Source organism: Rhinoderma darwinii, chromosome 3 (assembly GCF_050947455.1).
Source record: "Rhinoderma darwinii isolate aRhiDar2 chromosome 3, aRhiDar2.hap1, whole genome shotgun sequence".
NCBI classification, from domain to species: Eukaryota; Metazoa; Chordata; class Amphibia; order Anura; family Rhinodermatidae; genus Rhinoderma; species Rhinoderma darwinii.
In genome coordinates, this window is record NC_134689.1 from 392,370,422 (window position 1) to 392,383,909 (window position 13,488).

Below are 13,488 nucleotides of genomic sequence, written 5' to 3' on the forward strand. Positions count from 1 at the left end.
CACTGCCCTTCTCCGACTTCTCACCACGTAAAGGGGTCTGGAGAATGTCCCTGGCCATATCAGAAGATTTCGGGTGATGGTAAAACACACTCTAAACACATGTGCTCCAAAAATGATATTCTTATTTTCTATTAACAAAAGTTTATTCAAAACATTTAATTTCCTGTAACATTTTAAGACAGAATTGAAATGACAACGAATGCTGAAGAAAAACTTTGCATCCAAGTAAATGAGGAAGAAAAGACCTTAAAAAGCAGGAATGGAGGCTGTAAGTAAACCAGGAGGAACCGATAGTGAAAATTACTCATCCCCACAGTCCTGAGCGACAACAATAAGGCACTTATCAATGATTGAAGACAATAGGAACCTCCGTGAGCCTTCACTAATGTATTAGGATATAGCAATTCTATATATTCCATATATATATATATATATATGGTAATTGTCATTCATGCGATTCCTTAAAATATTAGTGTAGGTGCTTTCAGGTAATATCACACATTATCAGCTAACGGGCTAGTAGTTGGCCCAGGAAATGGACTCTACGGTAAAAATGGAGACTCATTATGGATAGTTGGCCATTGCGTTCCGATTCTAGCTGTCGTTGCTGTCACTTTCGTCTTCATCAGACTCCTGTATGTCATCCAGAATGAGATCATCAATATCACACTGGGTCAGGCTGCCCTGGCTAAGGCATGTAGCCACTGTGGACCCTGTGCTCACGTGCAGCATGCTGGCATACAGGACTTTGGGAAATTTATGTTTGGCCCTGCTCCTGGGATGGACGCATTGGAAGCCGGGAATGTAGGCCACTGTGTGTAGACAGAAAGAAGTCAATGTTCATACATTTATTGGGTCAATCCTTCCCGCTAATGCCTTATGTAATTTCAATACGTAGAGTCCTGGCTATAAAATGACACCAAACACACATCTCTTGCCAAAGAATTAGTTTAAATTCATGACGTCACACTTATGTCCCTGGCTATAAAAACCGCAGACTGCAAGGACGCCATACTCACGCCCACGTAAGTTAAATGTTTCTTTTTTTTCCAATTTTGGAGTTTTGTTTTCTTATCTCATAAATTCGGTTATTTTAAGGGGCCAATTGAAACTCTACCTGCCAGTATTATTAGACAGAACCGATAAAAACAAGGGGACATATACAAAACCACTGAAAAAGGCCATACTTAGAAATGGACACAGCCAGGTCAGAAACGCTGATGAAGGAGTCAGCAGGTGCTTTAAATAATAATAGCCACTCCCACTGGTCTTGAGGGGAGTGGTGTGTGGTGCATGGGATGTGTAGTAAGAAATAATAAATGAATAGTGTGTGTGCAAGTGTAATACTATAAGTGAAATATAGAGGGCAGTAATGAGTGAAGTGCCTCAATAGAAATAAATGGATAATGGGGTGAAAGTGTGTGGGAGTGGCTATTATTATTTAAAGCACCTGCTCACTCCTTCATCAGCGTTTCTGACCTGGCTGTGTCCATTTGTAAGTATGGCCTTTTTCGGAGGTTCTGGCAGTATTATTGTAACATTCATGGCCGTGAACCATCGGGATTACTCACCCCTCGACGGCCGCAGCCATGGTCTGGTGAGCGTTGGCCGCATCTCCTCCCCAGGAGACGCCAGCGCTCACTTCCGCTCCACTCTGCTGTGTCCCGTAGGGTGTGCGTGCACTCGTAAAACATCATTAATTAGCCCATGATCTCCCTGGACTATAAGAAGGGCTCTGCCCTTTTACTCCATGCCTGAACGTTGTTTGTATTCCTCTGTTAGTCTTGCAAATGGTCCCTTAGTCGTATCCTGTTCCCTCTGTTCCCGTGCCCTGCTACCTGTGTCCAGTGCTATATTTGTTCCTGTGCCATCTCTCGTGCTTGAGTCGTGTTGTGCCGTCTACTACGCCTGCTGACTTACACCACGCCTGATGTCCTCTGCCATGTTTTCCATCACCTGCCGCCAAGGTCCCATCTGTGCCGAAGCCGTTGTTACTGTCTGGACTATTGCAGGTACCCTTGTGCTTGGACTTTATATTGACTTGATACACTGTTTTTTTGGCCACCTGCTACCCCGCTACGCCGGTGCGGCCTAGTGGCTCCACATACCCCTCAGATCGTGACAATTATTACTTTATAATTACCATATATAATTATTTTATTATTATTATTATTATTATTATTATTATGAGCCCATTTTATACCTTTTCGGTTATAACAATTTTCTCCAAGGCAGCTATGAGGGTTTCGGGTTCTTGGACCAGTGTTCCGGCGGGGAGGGAGGATACGAGTAGGTAAGACTGGAGTGGCACAAATGTAACAAGGGCATGAAAGTCCCATCTGTGCAAATCCCCTGCAAATGTAAGAAAAATATAAAAACGAAATATCAAATATAATAATTGTGCAGTCCACCAACCAATCAGATTCAGTGTGCAATTTTAGAGAGATACTTATAAGTAAGATATAAAGAAAAACAGATGTGGTTTTTACAAACCATACCTAAAGAACCCAAAATTGCAATATAATATAGCACGGTGCCATTCCTGATATGAATTAAATAGAAAAGAAAAAAGAAAAAAGAGATTCAGAAATGTAAATAGGCACTCTTGGGCTCAATAAAATTGAATAATTATTTTATTTCTTGACTCCAGATAATACCGGAAAGAGTAAATTTATACATATACAAAAAACAATTTAAAAAGAGAAATCTCCTGGCCAGGGAAAGAACATACGAGTATTATTCAAAACACAAGTAGTATAACCTAATAATTGTGTGACATAATGTATGTGTTTCAAACCATTTTACAAAAGAGTTTCCAATAGGAAAACCGCCATGATATGTTCACACCTGCGGTTTCCAAACATATATTCAATGTGTATCAGAAATACCAAGAAACCTGTTTAGAACAATGGTTAATCATATAACATGTAATAAGCCTTCAGAATATAGGTAATATTACAAGAAAAATATAAAGTATGATATATATATGTACCACACATTAACAAGACGATTTCTTGAAAAACCGCTAGACTGTATTCACATTTGCGGTTTCCAACCATATATGTATTAGGTATAATAATGTTGCCAAAGGACCTTTTGACAGTAACTATTGATGTTATAATATACAATAGACCCTTCGAGACAAGATTGATATTACCAAATGGATATATAACATGATGTATATGTTACCTATTCGGCTGCCGGCGTGCGATTCTGCCCGGCTTGGTCTGTTCCTCTTGGAGTGCCTTCTTTTCGTCTGAAATTTCAGTGCATGATCCTGCATTTCTGGGCTTCTATCCCAGTGAGTACAATGGTTGTTACCAGCATGGATCTATAGAGGAAGGCGCCAAGAGAAGTAATTGTGGAGTCGTGGCTGTTTTTAAATCAATTGTGTGACCATACAGGTGAATTTTCCTCCTGAGGAGATCTACTATACTTTCTACATCGGAGTAAATTATCTCCTTGCATGGTCTTCCTGGCACTTATTGGATGTCGGAGGTGAAGGTAAAAATCCATTGAAAAGCTTATAATATCAAAAAGTTTTTTTCTTCGAACATTCAACTGCCTGAGAGCTACATACAGACTCGTGGGTCTGGGAAAGAGACTTCCTATTGTGATCAGCTTTGAATTGGAATTATCCATCTACTCGATGAGAGTGAAAAAAACGTGCTTATAACCACATTTATTCAATTAATGAGGCCATTTTTATTGTTGAGAGCCAAATCATATTACATACGTAGGTAGAAAATATCTTCCTTATTAATATCACTAACAGTAACCTCGAACAGGCCCTTGGGCAATATTTGGATACATAATACATATATGGTTGGAAACCGCAGGTGTGAATACAGTCCAGCGGTTTTCCATTTTGAAATTCAATTGTATAATTGTATAACATATACATCATGTTATATATCCATTTGGTAATATCAATCTTGTCTCGAAGGGTCTATTGTATATTATAACATCAATAGTTACTGTCAAAAGGTCCTTTGGCAACATTATTATACCTAATACATATATGGTTGGAAACCGCAAATGTGAATACAGTCTAGCGGTTTTTCAAGAAATCGTCTTGTTAATGTGTGGTACATATATATATCATACTTTATATTTTTCTTGTAATATTACCTATATTCTGAAGGCTTATTACATGTTATATGATTAACCATTGTTCTAAACAGGTTTCTTGGTATTTCTGATACACATTGAATATATGTTTGGAAACCGCAGGTGTGAACATATCATGGCGGTTTTCCTATTGGAAACTCTTTTGTAAAATGGTTTGAAACACATACATTATGTCACACAATTATTAGGTTATACTACTTGTGTTTTGAATAATACTCGTATGTTCTTTCCCTGGCCAGGAGATTTCTCTTTTTAAATTGTTTTTTGTATATGTATAAATTTACTCTTTCCGGTATTATCTGGAGTCAAGAAATAAAATAATTATTCAATTTTATTGAGCCCAAGAGTGCCTATTTACATTTCTGAATCTCTTTTTTCTTTTTTCTTTTTTATACTTATAAGTAAGCAGGCATCTGATTGGATGGCATGGGTAACATTTTTATACACTCAGCCGCCCCTCTACTAAATCCACCTTTCTAGTCCTGGGTCGCACCCTTCCCCTTTACCCTTGGAACATATTAAAGGGGTTGTCCAGGTTGGGGTCTGTTTTTTGTACAGATGACCTATCCACAGGATAGGTAATCATATATGATCGGTGGGGGTTCGACACCCAAACCCCGCACCAATCAGCCACTCCGGCTGCCTCCAGGAGCCGGGAAGATATGCAGTGGACGGTGCTGGAAGCAGATGGCTCCGACCAGTGTATAGCGGCTGTGCTACAGTACTGCAGCTCTGCTCCTATTCACTTGAAGTCACAAAAGTCACAAAATGCACCAAATTTATCACAGTGGTGAATGCTGCATGATAATTTGGGCAGATCTTGCCTGACCTGTTGGACACTTTTCTATTCCTTATACCACTTTTGATTTGGCTTAGTTTGAGACAGAATTTTGTTGGCATACATTGGTGCGATGTAAGCTACTCCCCATTTCAAGGCAAACCGCACCACTTACTCGCTAAGCCACGCCCCTTATTAGTACACTTTAAACAGAGTCTAGCGAGGCGCAAGCTTCAAAATTGTGCCAAACTGCGACAAAATGTGCGCATTTTTCTACACTTTCTAGGCCCAGACACTGTAGTAAATCTGCCTCAATGGTGGGTTTGCATTTCTTTTTTCCATTCCACCACAGAAAAAAGTTTTTAAAAGTATTTCACTACAATAAATGGTCCCATTAAAAAATTGGGATTAATTATTAAGAAAAAGAACAAAGTGGGCTGGGTGTTTTATAAGGACAGACATATTACAGTTAATATGGAGGTTCCTCGGTGCCTTACTTGAACATGCGATCACATCTATGGCAGTGGAACTCCGCAATCCCCCACATCTTGTCATAAGGAACAGGGTCGTATTTTCTACGACAGCTGTGACATCTTGACACCTAGACGGACAAAAATGATTTATAACACTGTTCTATTAAACAGCAATCTATATGGCATGGAAGGTGAAGAGAGATCTCCAGAATGTGCTGCCTTATGTCTACAAAAGTAAGAGATGGATTTATCCAATGGATAATCCACAGAAGCAGCACTCTCAGCTAGTGACAATGTGGACACTGAGAGTAAGGTCTCAAAACTAATCAAAACTTGATCAAAATGTTAACTAAGAACCTCATGTTCATGATTAGAAATTATACCTAGCGGCTCAGATCAACGTATACATTGTGGATTGTGCGGTCCATGTCTTTTTCTTCTAAATATTGTCTCAAAACTAAGGCCTCATGCATACGGCCGTGCCCATAATCACTGCCCATGATTGCGGGCACGGCCTGCCGCTGACAGCAACCCGCATTTTTGGCCCGTGCTCCCATACAAAGCATAACCTATCATGTCCTATCTATTGCGGCAGCTTTCTACGGCCCGTAAATAGAAATGAATGGGTTCATAATTGCGGACCGCAATTATGGCCCGCAATTACGGACGAGTTCTACAGTCGTGTGCATGGGGCCTAAGTCTGACTGAACACCTTTTGGTTGAAACAGGCCACTGCATTGAGTATTTCGACCACAAGAAGAACAATTTGCTGATCAGGAAAAATAATGGAACACTATTCTTCAGTCTGTAATCTCATCTCATTAATGCAATATTGACAGATTAGTTATGAAGCAGTTCTCTCTCCCCCTCTACGACAGCAGGAAGTCCCACCATGATCTCAACCACCAATGAAATAAATAAGGGGTTGTTCCACCATTAAATTAGATATTCATTATATAGATCAAATAAAGTTAATAATGTTTGCCATTCACATGCTATTACAAAAATGATACAGTGAAATGTTATGACATTTACTTACATAGTTGTAATGGCTGCAGTCGCAGACCAACAGCATTACTTACCTGCCAATGGCTGCAGACCTATGAGCACTTTCCAGGGTCTCCCTCCACACAATACTGCCCTCGGCTGCTGCTGTGCATAGGGTGTGCGCGCTCGCTCCCTCCCAGCCTTAAAGGGCCAGCGCGCGCAACAGGAAAATATCCCCCATCCTATCCCAGCATACCAGGAACTATAAAAAGGACTCTGCCCTCTTCCTCCTTGCCTGAGTGTTGTTGAGTCTGCCCATGTCCATTATTGCAAATGCTCCCTTAGTTGTACCCTGTGTTCCCGTATCCTGTATCCCGTGTCCAGTAATTGTGTTTGTTCCAGTGCAAAGTCTAGTGTTGGAGTTGAGAGTATCATCTGTGTCAAGTGTCATCTGTGCCAAGTGTCTGCCACATCAAACGTCTGCTACATCAAACAACTGCTACGCCAAGTGTCTGCTACTCCAAGTGTCTGCAACGCCAAGTGTCTGCCTAATCTTCAATCCAGGTACTCTTGTCCTAAAGACTATTATTGACTGTTGTTTGGCCAGCTGCTACTCCACTACGGCGGAGCGGCCTAGTGGGTCCACATACCTCATAGCCGTGACATTAGTATTGCACCACCTGGTGTACAAATTGTATAGCAATGTGCATGTCTACCTAATGAGCCAATTGTTGGTGGACACGCATGCTCAGTCGATCTCCCCACAGCCAGCTCTCTGCATAGTGAGTAGCTAATAGAAATAGCTTTATGGCCTGCTTGTCAGGAAAGGAGCAGAGCCTCTGAAGTAGCATGGCAGCATAGCTGAGTAGACTCCTTCAGCAGGAGTAGTAAGAAGGGACTATATTGGCAGTTGCCAGTGGGAAAAAGAGTCTGATTCTGCTCAGAGCCACTCCCACAGCAGAACAGATTAGCAGCAGCACTAAGGGGTACACAGCGACACAAAAAATGATGGAAAAGGTATTTGTTTTATGCTAGAAATACTGCCAATTAATTTAAAACAGATATTAGCAGCATTTCTGGTCTTTTGTTATGAAAATGAGTCATGGGATAACCCTTTTAAGCTTCAGTAGTCAATAAACACTACTGCAATAAAAATGGGAGTTGTGGTTAAGAGTGAATGGTGGGGGCGGGGGGATAATAATAATAATGTATCATAAAATGTGTTTACAGTTGGCATAAAGTCAATGTATCCAACAACCCGTTAAATTAAAGAAATGTTACAGTCAACAACACATTCTACCATAAGAATAGAGTAATCCTCACCTCCTTCCTCTGAGGAACGCGTCTCCACCACATCTTGTCACAGTCCTTGCAGGAAAATAGTCTTTCATTAAAAGGGATTCGGTTTTCGGAGGCATTGTTAAACATTTTCAAGTTTTTTTCTGTCAGTGGCAAAAGCTTTAACTTTGCAGCCAGGTCCTAGAAATACATTAATATTCCGCTAAATGAAAGAGCTTGTATTCAGTGAGGTTTGAAGAAGATATTACATGTAAAACTACCTGTTGTATCAATAGGACTCAATTTATAGGTACATACACCGTGTTCCAAATTATTATGCACATTGGATTTAAGTGTCATCAATCTCAGACACCTGTGATAATTAGTTTGCCAGGTGTGCCCAATCAAAGGAAAACTACTTAAGAAGGACGTTCCACATTATTAAGCAGGCCACAGGTTTCAAGCAATATGGGAAAGAAAAAGGATCTCTCTGCTGCCGAAAAGCGTGAAATAGTGCAATACCTTGGACAAGGTATGAAAACATTGGATATTTCAAGAAAACGTAAGCGTGATCATCGTACTGTGAAAAGATTTGTGGCTGATTCAGAGCACAGACGGGTTCGTTCAGATAAAGGCGTAATGAGGAAGGTTTCTGCCAGACAAATTCATAGGATTAGGAGAACATCTGCTAAAATGCCATTGCAAAGCAGCAAACAGGTATTTGAAGCCGCTGGTGCCTCTGGAGTCCCGCGAACCTCAAAGTGTAGGATCCTCCAGAGGTTTGCAAGTGTGCATAAAGCTATTATTTGGCCACCCCTAAACAATGCTCACAAGCAGAAACGGTTGCAGTGGGCTCAGAAATACATGAAGACTAGTTTTCAAACCGTATTGTTTACTGATGAGTGCCGTGCAACCCTGGATGGTCCAGATGGATGGAGTAGTGGATAGTTGGTGAATGGCCACCATGTCCCAACAAGGCTACAACGTCAGCAAGGAGGTGGCGGAGTTATGTTTTGGGCTGGAATCATGGGGAGAGAGCTGGTAGGCCCCTTTACGGTACCTGACGGTGTGAAAATGACCTCTGCAAATTACGTAGAGTTTATGACTGACCACTTTCTTCCGTGATACAAAAAGAAGAACCGTGCCTTCCATAGCAAAATTATCTTCATGCATGACAATGCACCATCTCATGCAGCAAAGAATACCTCTGTGTCATTGGCTGCTATGGGCATAAAAGCAGATATGGAAAAAGAGAAAACACGGCGCCACATAGTGTAGATTATCCAGGCAAGAGGTAGTATATAAATGCAAATGCTACTAACCTGGTGTAAGATGATAATAGGCAATGAGAAATGTAAATGCTGCTGCTGCCAGGACTCAAAGCCGGTGTTTCGAAATGAAAAACCGCAAGAGGTATGGTGGGTTTGCAAAAAAAGGGAGTCTCCACGGGCGCTGCTGCACTTCAGTTAACACATCAATACATGAGTAATGATAAGTATGTACGAGAGGAAATATTATAAAGATTTATTGATATAATGAGGCTACGCGTTTCAATGCCGCACTGGCATCTTCATCAGGCCATAAAAAAACATACAAAGTTCACTGCTTAAATAACCATACTATTAAGAAAAAAAAAACGCCAATGTGACCGAGGTCAGAGTGCTCCAATGACGTCATAGGTCAAGGTTTGGATTTAAAATATAAATATTCGCAAAAGTAATGAGTAGTTAGACATATATGAGAAGGAAAACAGTACCTTACAATACTAAAGGAAAAAAACATTAAATATCCGCAAAAAATTACATAATAATATGATAAAGCTCATTTAAACTACAACGCGGCGTACAAAACATCCAAAAGGATGCTAAACATAGAGACATCCATTAGGATGCCAGAGTAACCTCCATTTAGATGTTAAGGGACCCAAAAATCCATTTGGATGCGTAAGTTAATAAACATCCATTTGGATGCAAAAGTAACATCCATTTGGACGCCAAGAGCAGCAGCGTCCATTTGGATGCACACAATGCATCCGTTTGGATGCTAAATGAGAAGACATCAGTTAGGTGTCCAACTAAACATATTGGACAAGCTATTAGAATAGCAAAGTACAGCGAATGTACAATTATATATTTAGTAAGATGAAGCAGCAACAGATAAAATTAGAAAGGAAGAAAACAGTATCGGCACATGTAGAGACTGGACGAGAGACATCATATAGCAAAAAACGACATTATAAAAATTATATAAAACGGTTAGTATATAAAAACATGTGAGCTATAAAAGTTATACATATATAAAAAAAAAAAATATAATAGAATTTCATTTCAATGAATACAATAATACACAAAAAGCGGCATAATAGACTCATATTAGTTATAAGAAAACCGGAAAATCGGAAAGCTGGAATTATTATCAAAACGAAAAAAAGGGCTAACAGGGTGCCATAAATTATAACCAAGTGGGCATATCTGAAGGAGGGACCACTGATAATTTTTATGAGACTAACACTAAACGGAGAAAAAAGAATAGGACTTCAAAATAACGATCTTTCAATAGTAACATCACACTAATAGGATTTTAATCTAGGGTTGATTCTGATATATCATTCAGACCATCTGGTTGGAGGGTCTTCATTTTAAAAATCCAGTCATTTTCACGCTGTTTCAGCTTACTGAATCTATTAGTAACATTAAGTGGAATCTGTTCAATAGGTGTGATAAGTATGTTACTAAAAAGGCTGCTATGTGTGGAAGAAAAGTGACGGGTAGTGGCTTTGTGAGCCATATTAATGCAGCACATGCAACGCTGACGACCACATTTATAGGAACCAAGTGTCTTAGGGAGCAAGGTAGAGCAAGATACCGTGGAGCTCCTTAATCTGCTTGGTGCTAAAATATTTTTAAGAGACTTAGAGCGTCTGAAAGTGACAATTGGTCTGTCTGGTAACTCAGCTTTTAAAAAGGGATCGCTCTTCAGGATATGCCAATGCTTATTCAAAACCTCCCGGATTTTTCTGTTTCCACTATTAAATGAGGTGATAAAATTATTACTGAAATTATGGCTCTCTTTTTTGCCTATTTTCTGCTCAATGCAAGATTCTTGTCATAGTTGGGCAGCCTTAAGATGGGCCCCTTTGATAAGACTCAAAGGGAAAAAAAAATTCCTTGAATCTTTTTTCTAGTAGATTGCATTCCTCCAAGAAGTCCATATTAGTCGTGCAGTTTTTTCTAACCCTTCTAAATTGTCCGAAGGGAACATTTTTTTATCCATGGGGGATAGTGGGCACTATTAAAATGTATATAACTGTTGACATCCACAGATTTAAAATGTGTCTTTGTTATGTCAAAAGCAATGGTCAGGTCTAAAAAGTCAATGGACATAGTAGAGAAGGTATGGGTAAAAGACAATCCTAAACTATTCTGATTTAAAGACTCAATAAAGGATGTAGCCTCTTGCCTCATTACCCAACCAAATGAAAAGAAGGTAATCAATATAACGTTTATAAAATAAAATATTACTTTTAAAAGGGTGATCCTGATAGATATAACGATCTTCAAAATATCCCATATACAGATTGGCATAAGAAGGTGCAAATCTCGAACCCATAGCGCACCCTTTGATTTGGTTAAAATATTTATTATCGAAGCTAAAAGAATTGTGATTGAGAATAAAATCAACGCATCCTTTATTGAGTCTTTAAGTCAGAATAGTTTAGGATTGTCTTTTACCCATACCTTCTCTACTATGTCCATTGACTTTTTAGACCTGACCATTGCTTTTGACATAACAAAGACACATTTTAAATCTGTGGATGTCAACAGTTATATACATTTTAATAGTGCCCACTATCCCCCATGGATAAAAAATGTTCCCTTCGGACAATTTAGAAGGGTTAGAAAAAACTGCACGACTAATATGGACTTCTTGGAGGAATGCAATCTACTAGAAAAAAGATTCAAGGAAATTTTTTTTCCCCTTCGAGTCTTATCAAAGGGGCCCGTCTTAAGGCTGCCCAACTATGACAAGAATCTTGCATTGAGCAGAAAATAGGCAAAAAAGAGAGCCATAATTTCAGTAATAATTTTATCACCTCATTTAATAGTGGAAACAGAAAAATCCGGGAGGTTTTGAATAAGCATTGGCATATCCTGAAGAGCGATCCCTTTTTAAAAGCTGAGTTACCAGACAGACCAATTGTCACTTTCAGACGCTCTAAGTCTCTTAAAAATATTTTAGCACCAAGCAGATTAAGGAGCTCCACGGTATCTTGCTCTACCTTGCTCCCTAAGACACTTGGTTCCTATAAATGTGGTCGTCAGCGTTGCATGTGTTGCATTAATATGGCTCACAAAGCCACCACCTATACATCCACAGTAACCAAGGAATCCTTTAATATTAAGAGCTCCTATCTAATTTATATGTTGGAATGTCCCTGCCATCTACAGTATATTGGTCGCACAACACAATGCCTACGGACAAGGATCAATAACCATAGCAATATAAATACGGGCTTTATGAAGCATAGTGTTTCCCGTCACTTTTCTTCCACACACAGCAGCCTTTTTAGTAACATACTTATCACACCTATTGAACAGATTCCACTTAATGTTACTAATAGATTCAGCAAGCTGAAACAGCGTGAAAATGACTGGATTTTTAAAATGAAGACCCTCCAACCAGATGGTCTGAATGATATATCAGAATCAACCCTAGATTAAAATCCTATTAGTGTGATGTTACTATTGAAAGATCGTTATTTTGAAGTCCTATTCTTTTTTCTCCGTTTACTGTTAGTCTCATAAAAATTATCAGTGGTCCCTCCTTCAGATATGCCCACTTGGTTATAATTTATGGCACCCTGTTAGCCCTTTTTTTCGTTTTGCTAATAATTCCAGCTTTCCGATTTTCCGGTTTTCTTTTAACTAATATGAGTCTATTATGCCGCTTTTTGTGTATTATTGTATTCATTGAAATGAAATTCTATTATATTATAATTTTTTATATATGTATAACTTTTATAGCTCACATGTTTTTATATACTAACCGTTTTATATAATTTTTATAATGTCGTTTTTTGCTATATGATGTCTCTCGTCCAGTCTCTACATGTGCCGATACTGTTTTCTTCCTTTCTAATTTTATCTGTTGCTGCTTCATCTTACTAAATATATAATTGTACATTCGCTGTACTTTGCTATTCTAATAGCTTGTCCAATATGTTTAGTTGGACACCTAACTGATGTCTTCTCATTTAGCATCCAAACGGATGCATTGTGTGCATCCAAATGGACGCTGCTGCTCTTGGCGTCCAAATGGATGTTACTTTTACATCCAAATGGATGTTTATTAACTTACGCATTCAAATGGATGTTTGGGTCCCTTAACATCTAAATGGAGGTTACTCTGGCATCCTAATGGATGTCTCTATGTTTAGCATCCTTTTGGATGTTTTGTACGCCGCGTTGTAGTTTAAATTAGCTTTATCATATTATTATGTAATTTTTTGCGGATATTTAATGTTTTTTTCCTTTAGTATTGTAAGGTACTGTTTTCCTTCTCTTATATGTCTAACTACTCATTGCTTTTGCGAATATTTATATTTTAAATCCAAACCTTGACCTATGACGTCATTGGAGCACTCTGACCTCGGTCACATTGGCGGGTTTTTTTTCCTAATAGTATGGTTATTTAACCAGTGAACTTTGTTTGTTTTTTTATGGCCTGATGATGATGCCAGTGCGGCATTGAAATGCGTAGCCTCATTATATCAATAAATCTTTATAATATTTCCTGTCGTACATACTTATCATTACTCATGTATTGATGTGTTAACTGAAG

General features: G+C 39.0%; 1 protein-coding gene across 1 annotated transcript in view; it reads right to left on the reverse strand.

Moving 5' to 3' along the window:
- Positions 1-143: 143 nt before the first annotated feature.
- The window catches only part of SHFL (shiftless antiviral inhibitor of ribosomal frameshifting), a 36,920-nt gene continuing 23,575 nt past the window's right edge, over positions 144-13,488 (reverse strand). Inside the window, exons 6-9 of the mRNA XM_075858953.1 lie at positions 7,693-7,848; positions 5,407-5,510; positions 2,204-2,352; positions 144-812 (exon numbers count right to left, since the gene is read on the reverse strand). Of these exons, the coding sequence (XP_075715068.1) occupies positions 595-812; positions 2,204-2,352; positions 5,407-5,510; positions 7,693-7,848 (627 nt within the window). The 3' untranslated portion in view covers positions 144-594. The remainder of the gene's footprint in view (positions 813-2,203; positions 2,353-5,406; positions 5,511-7,692; positions 7,849-13,488) is intronic.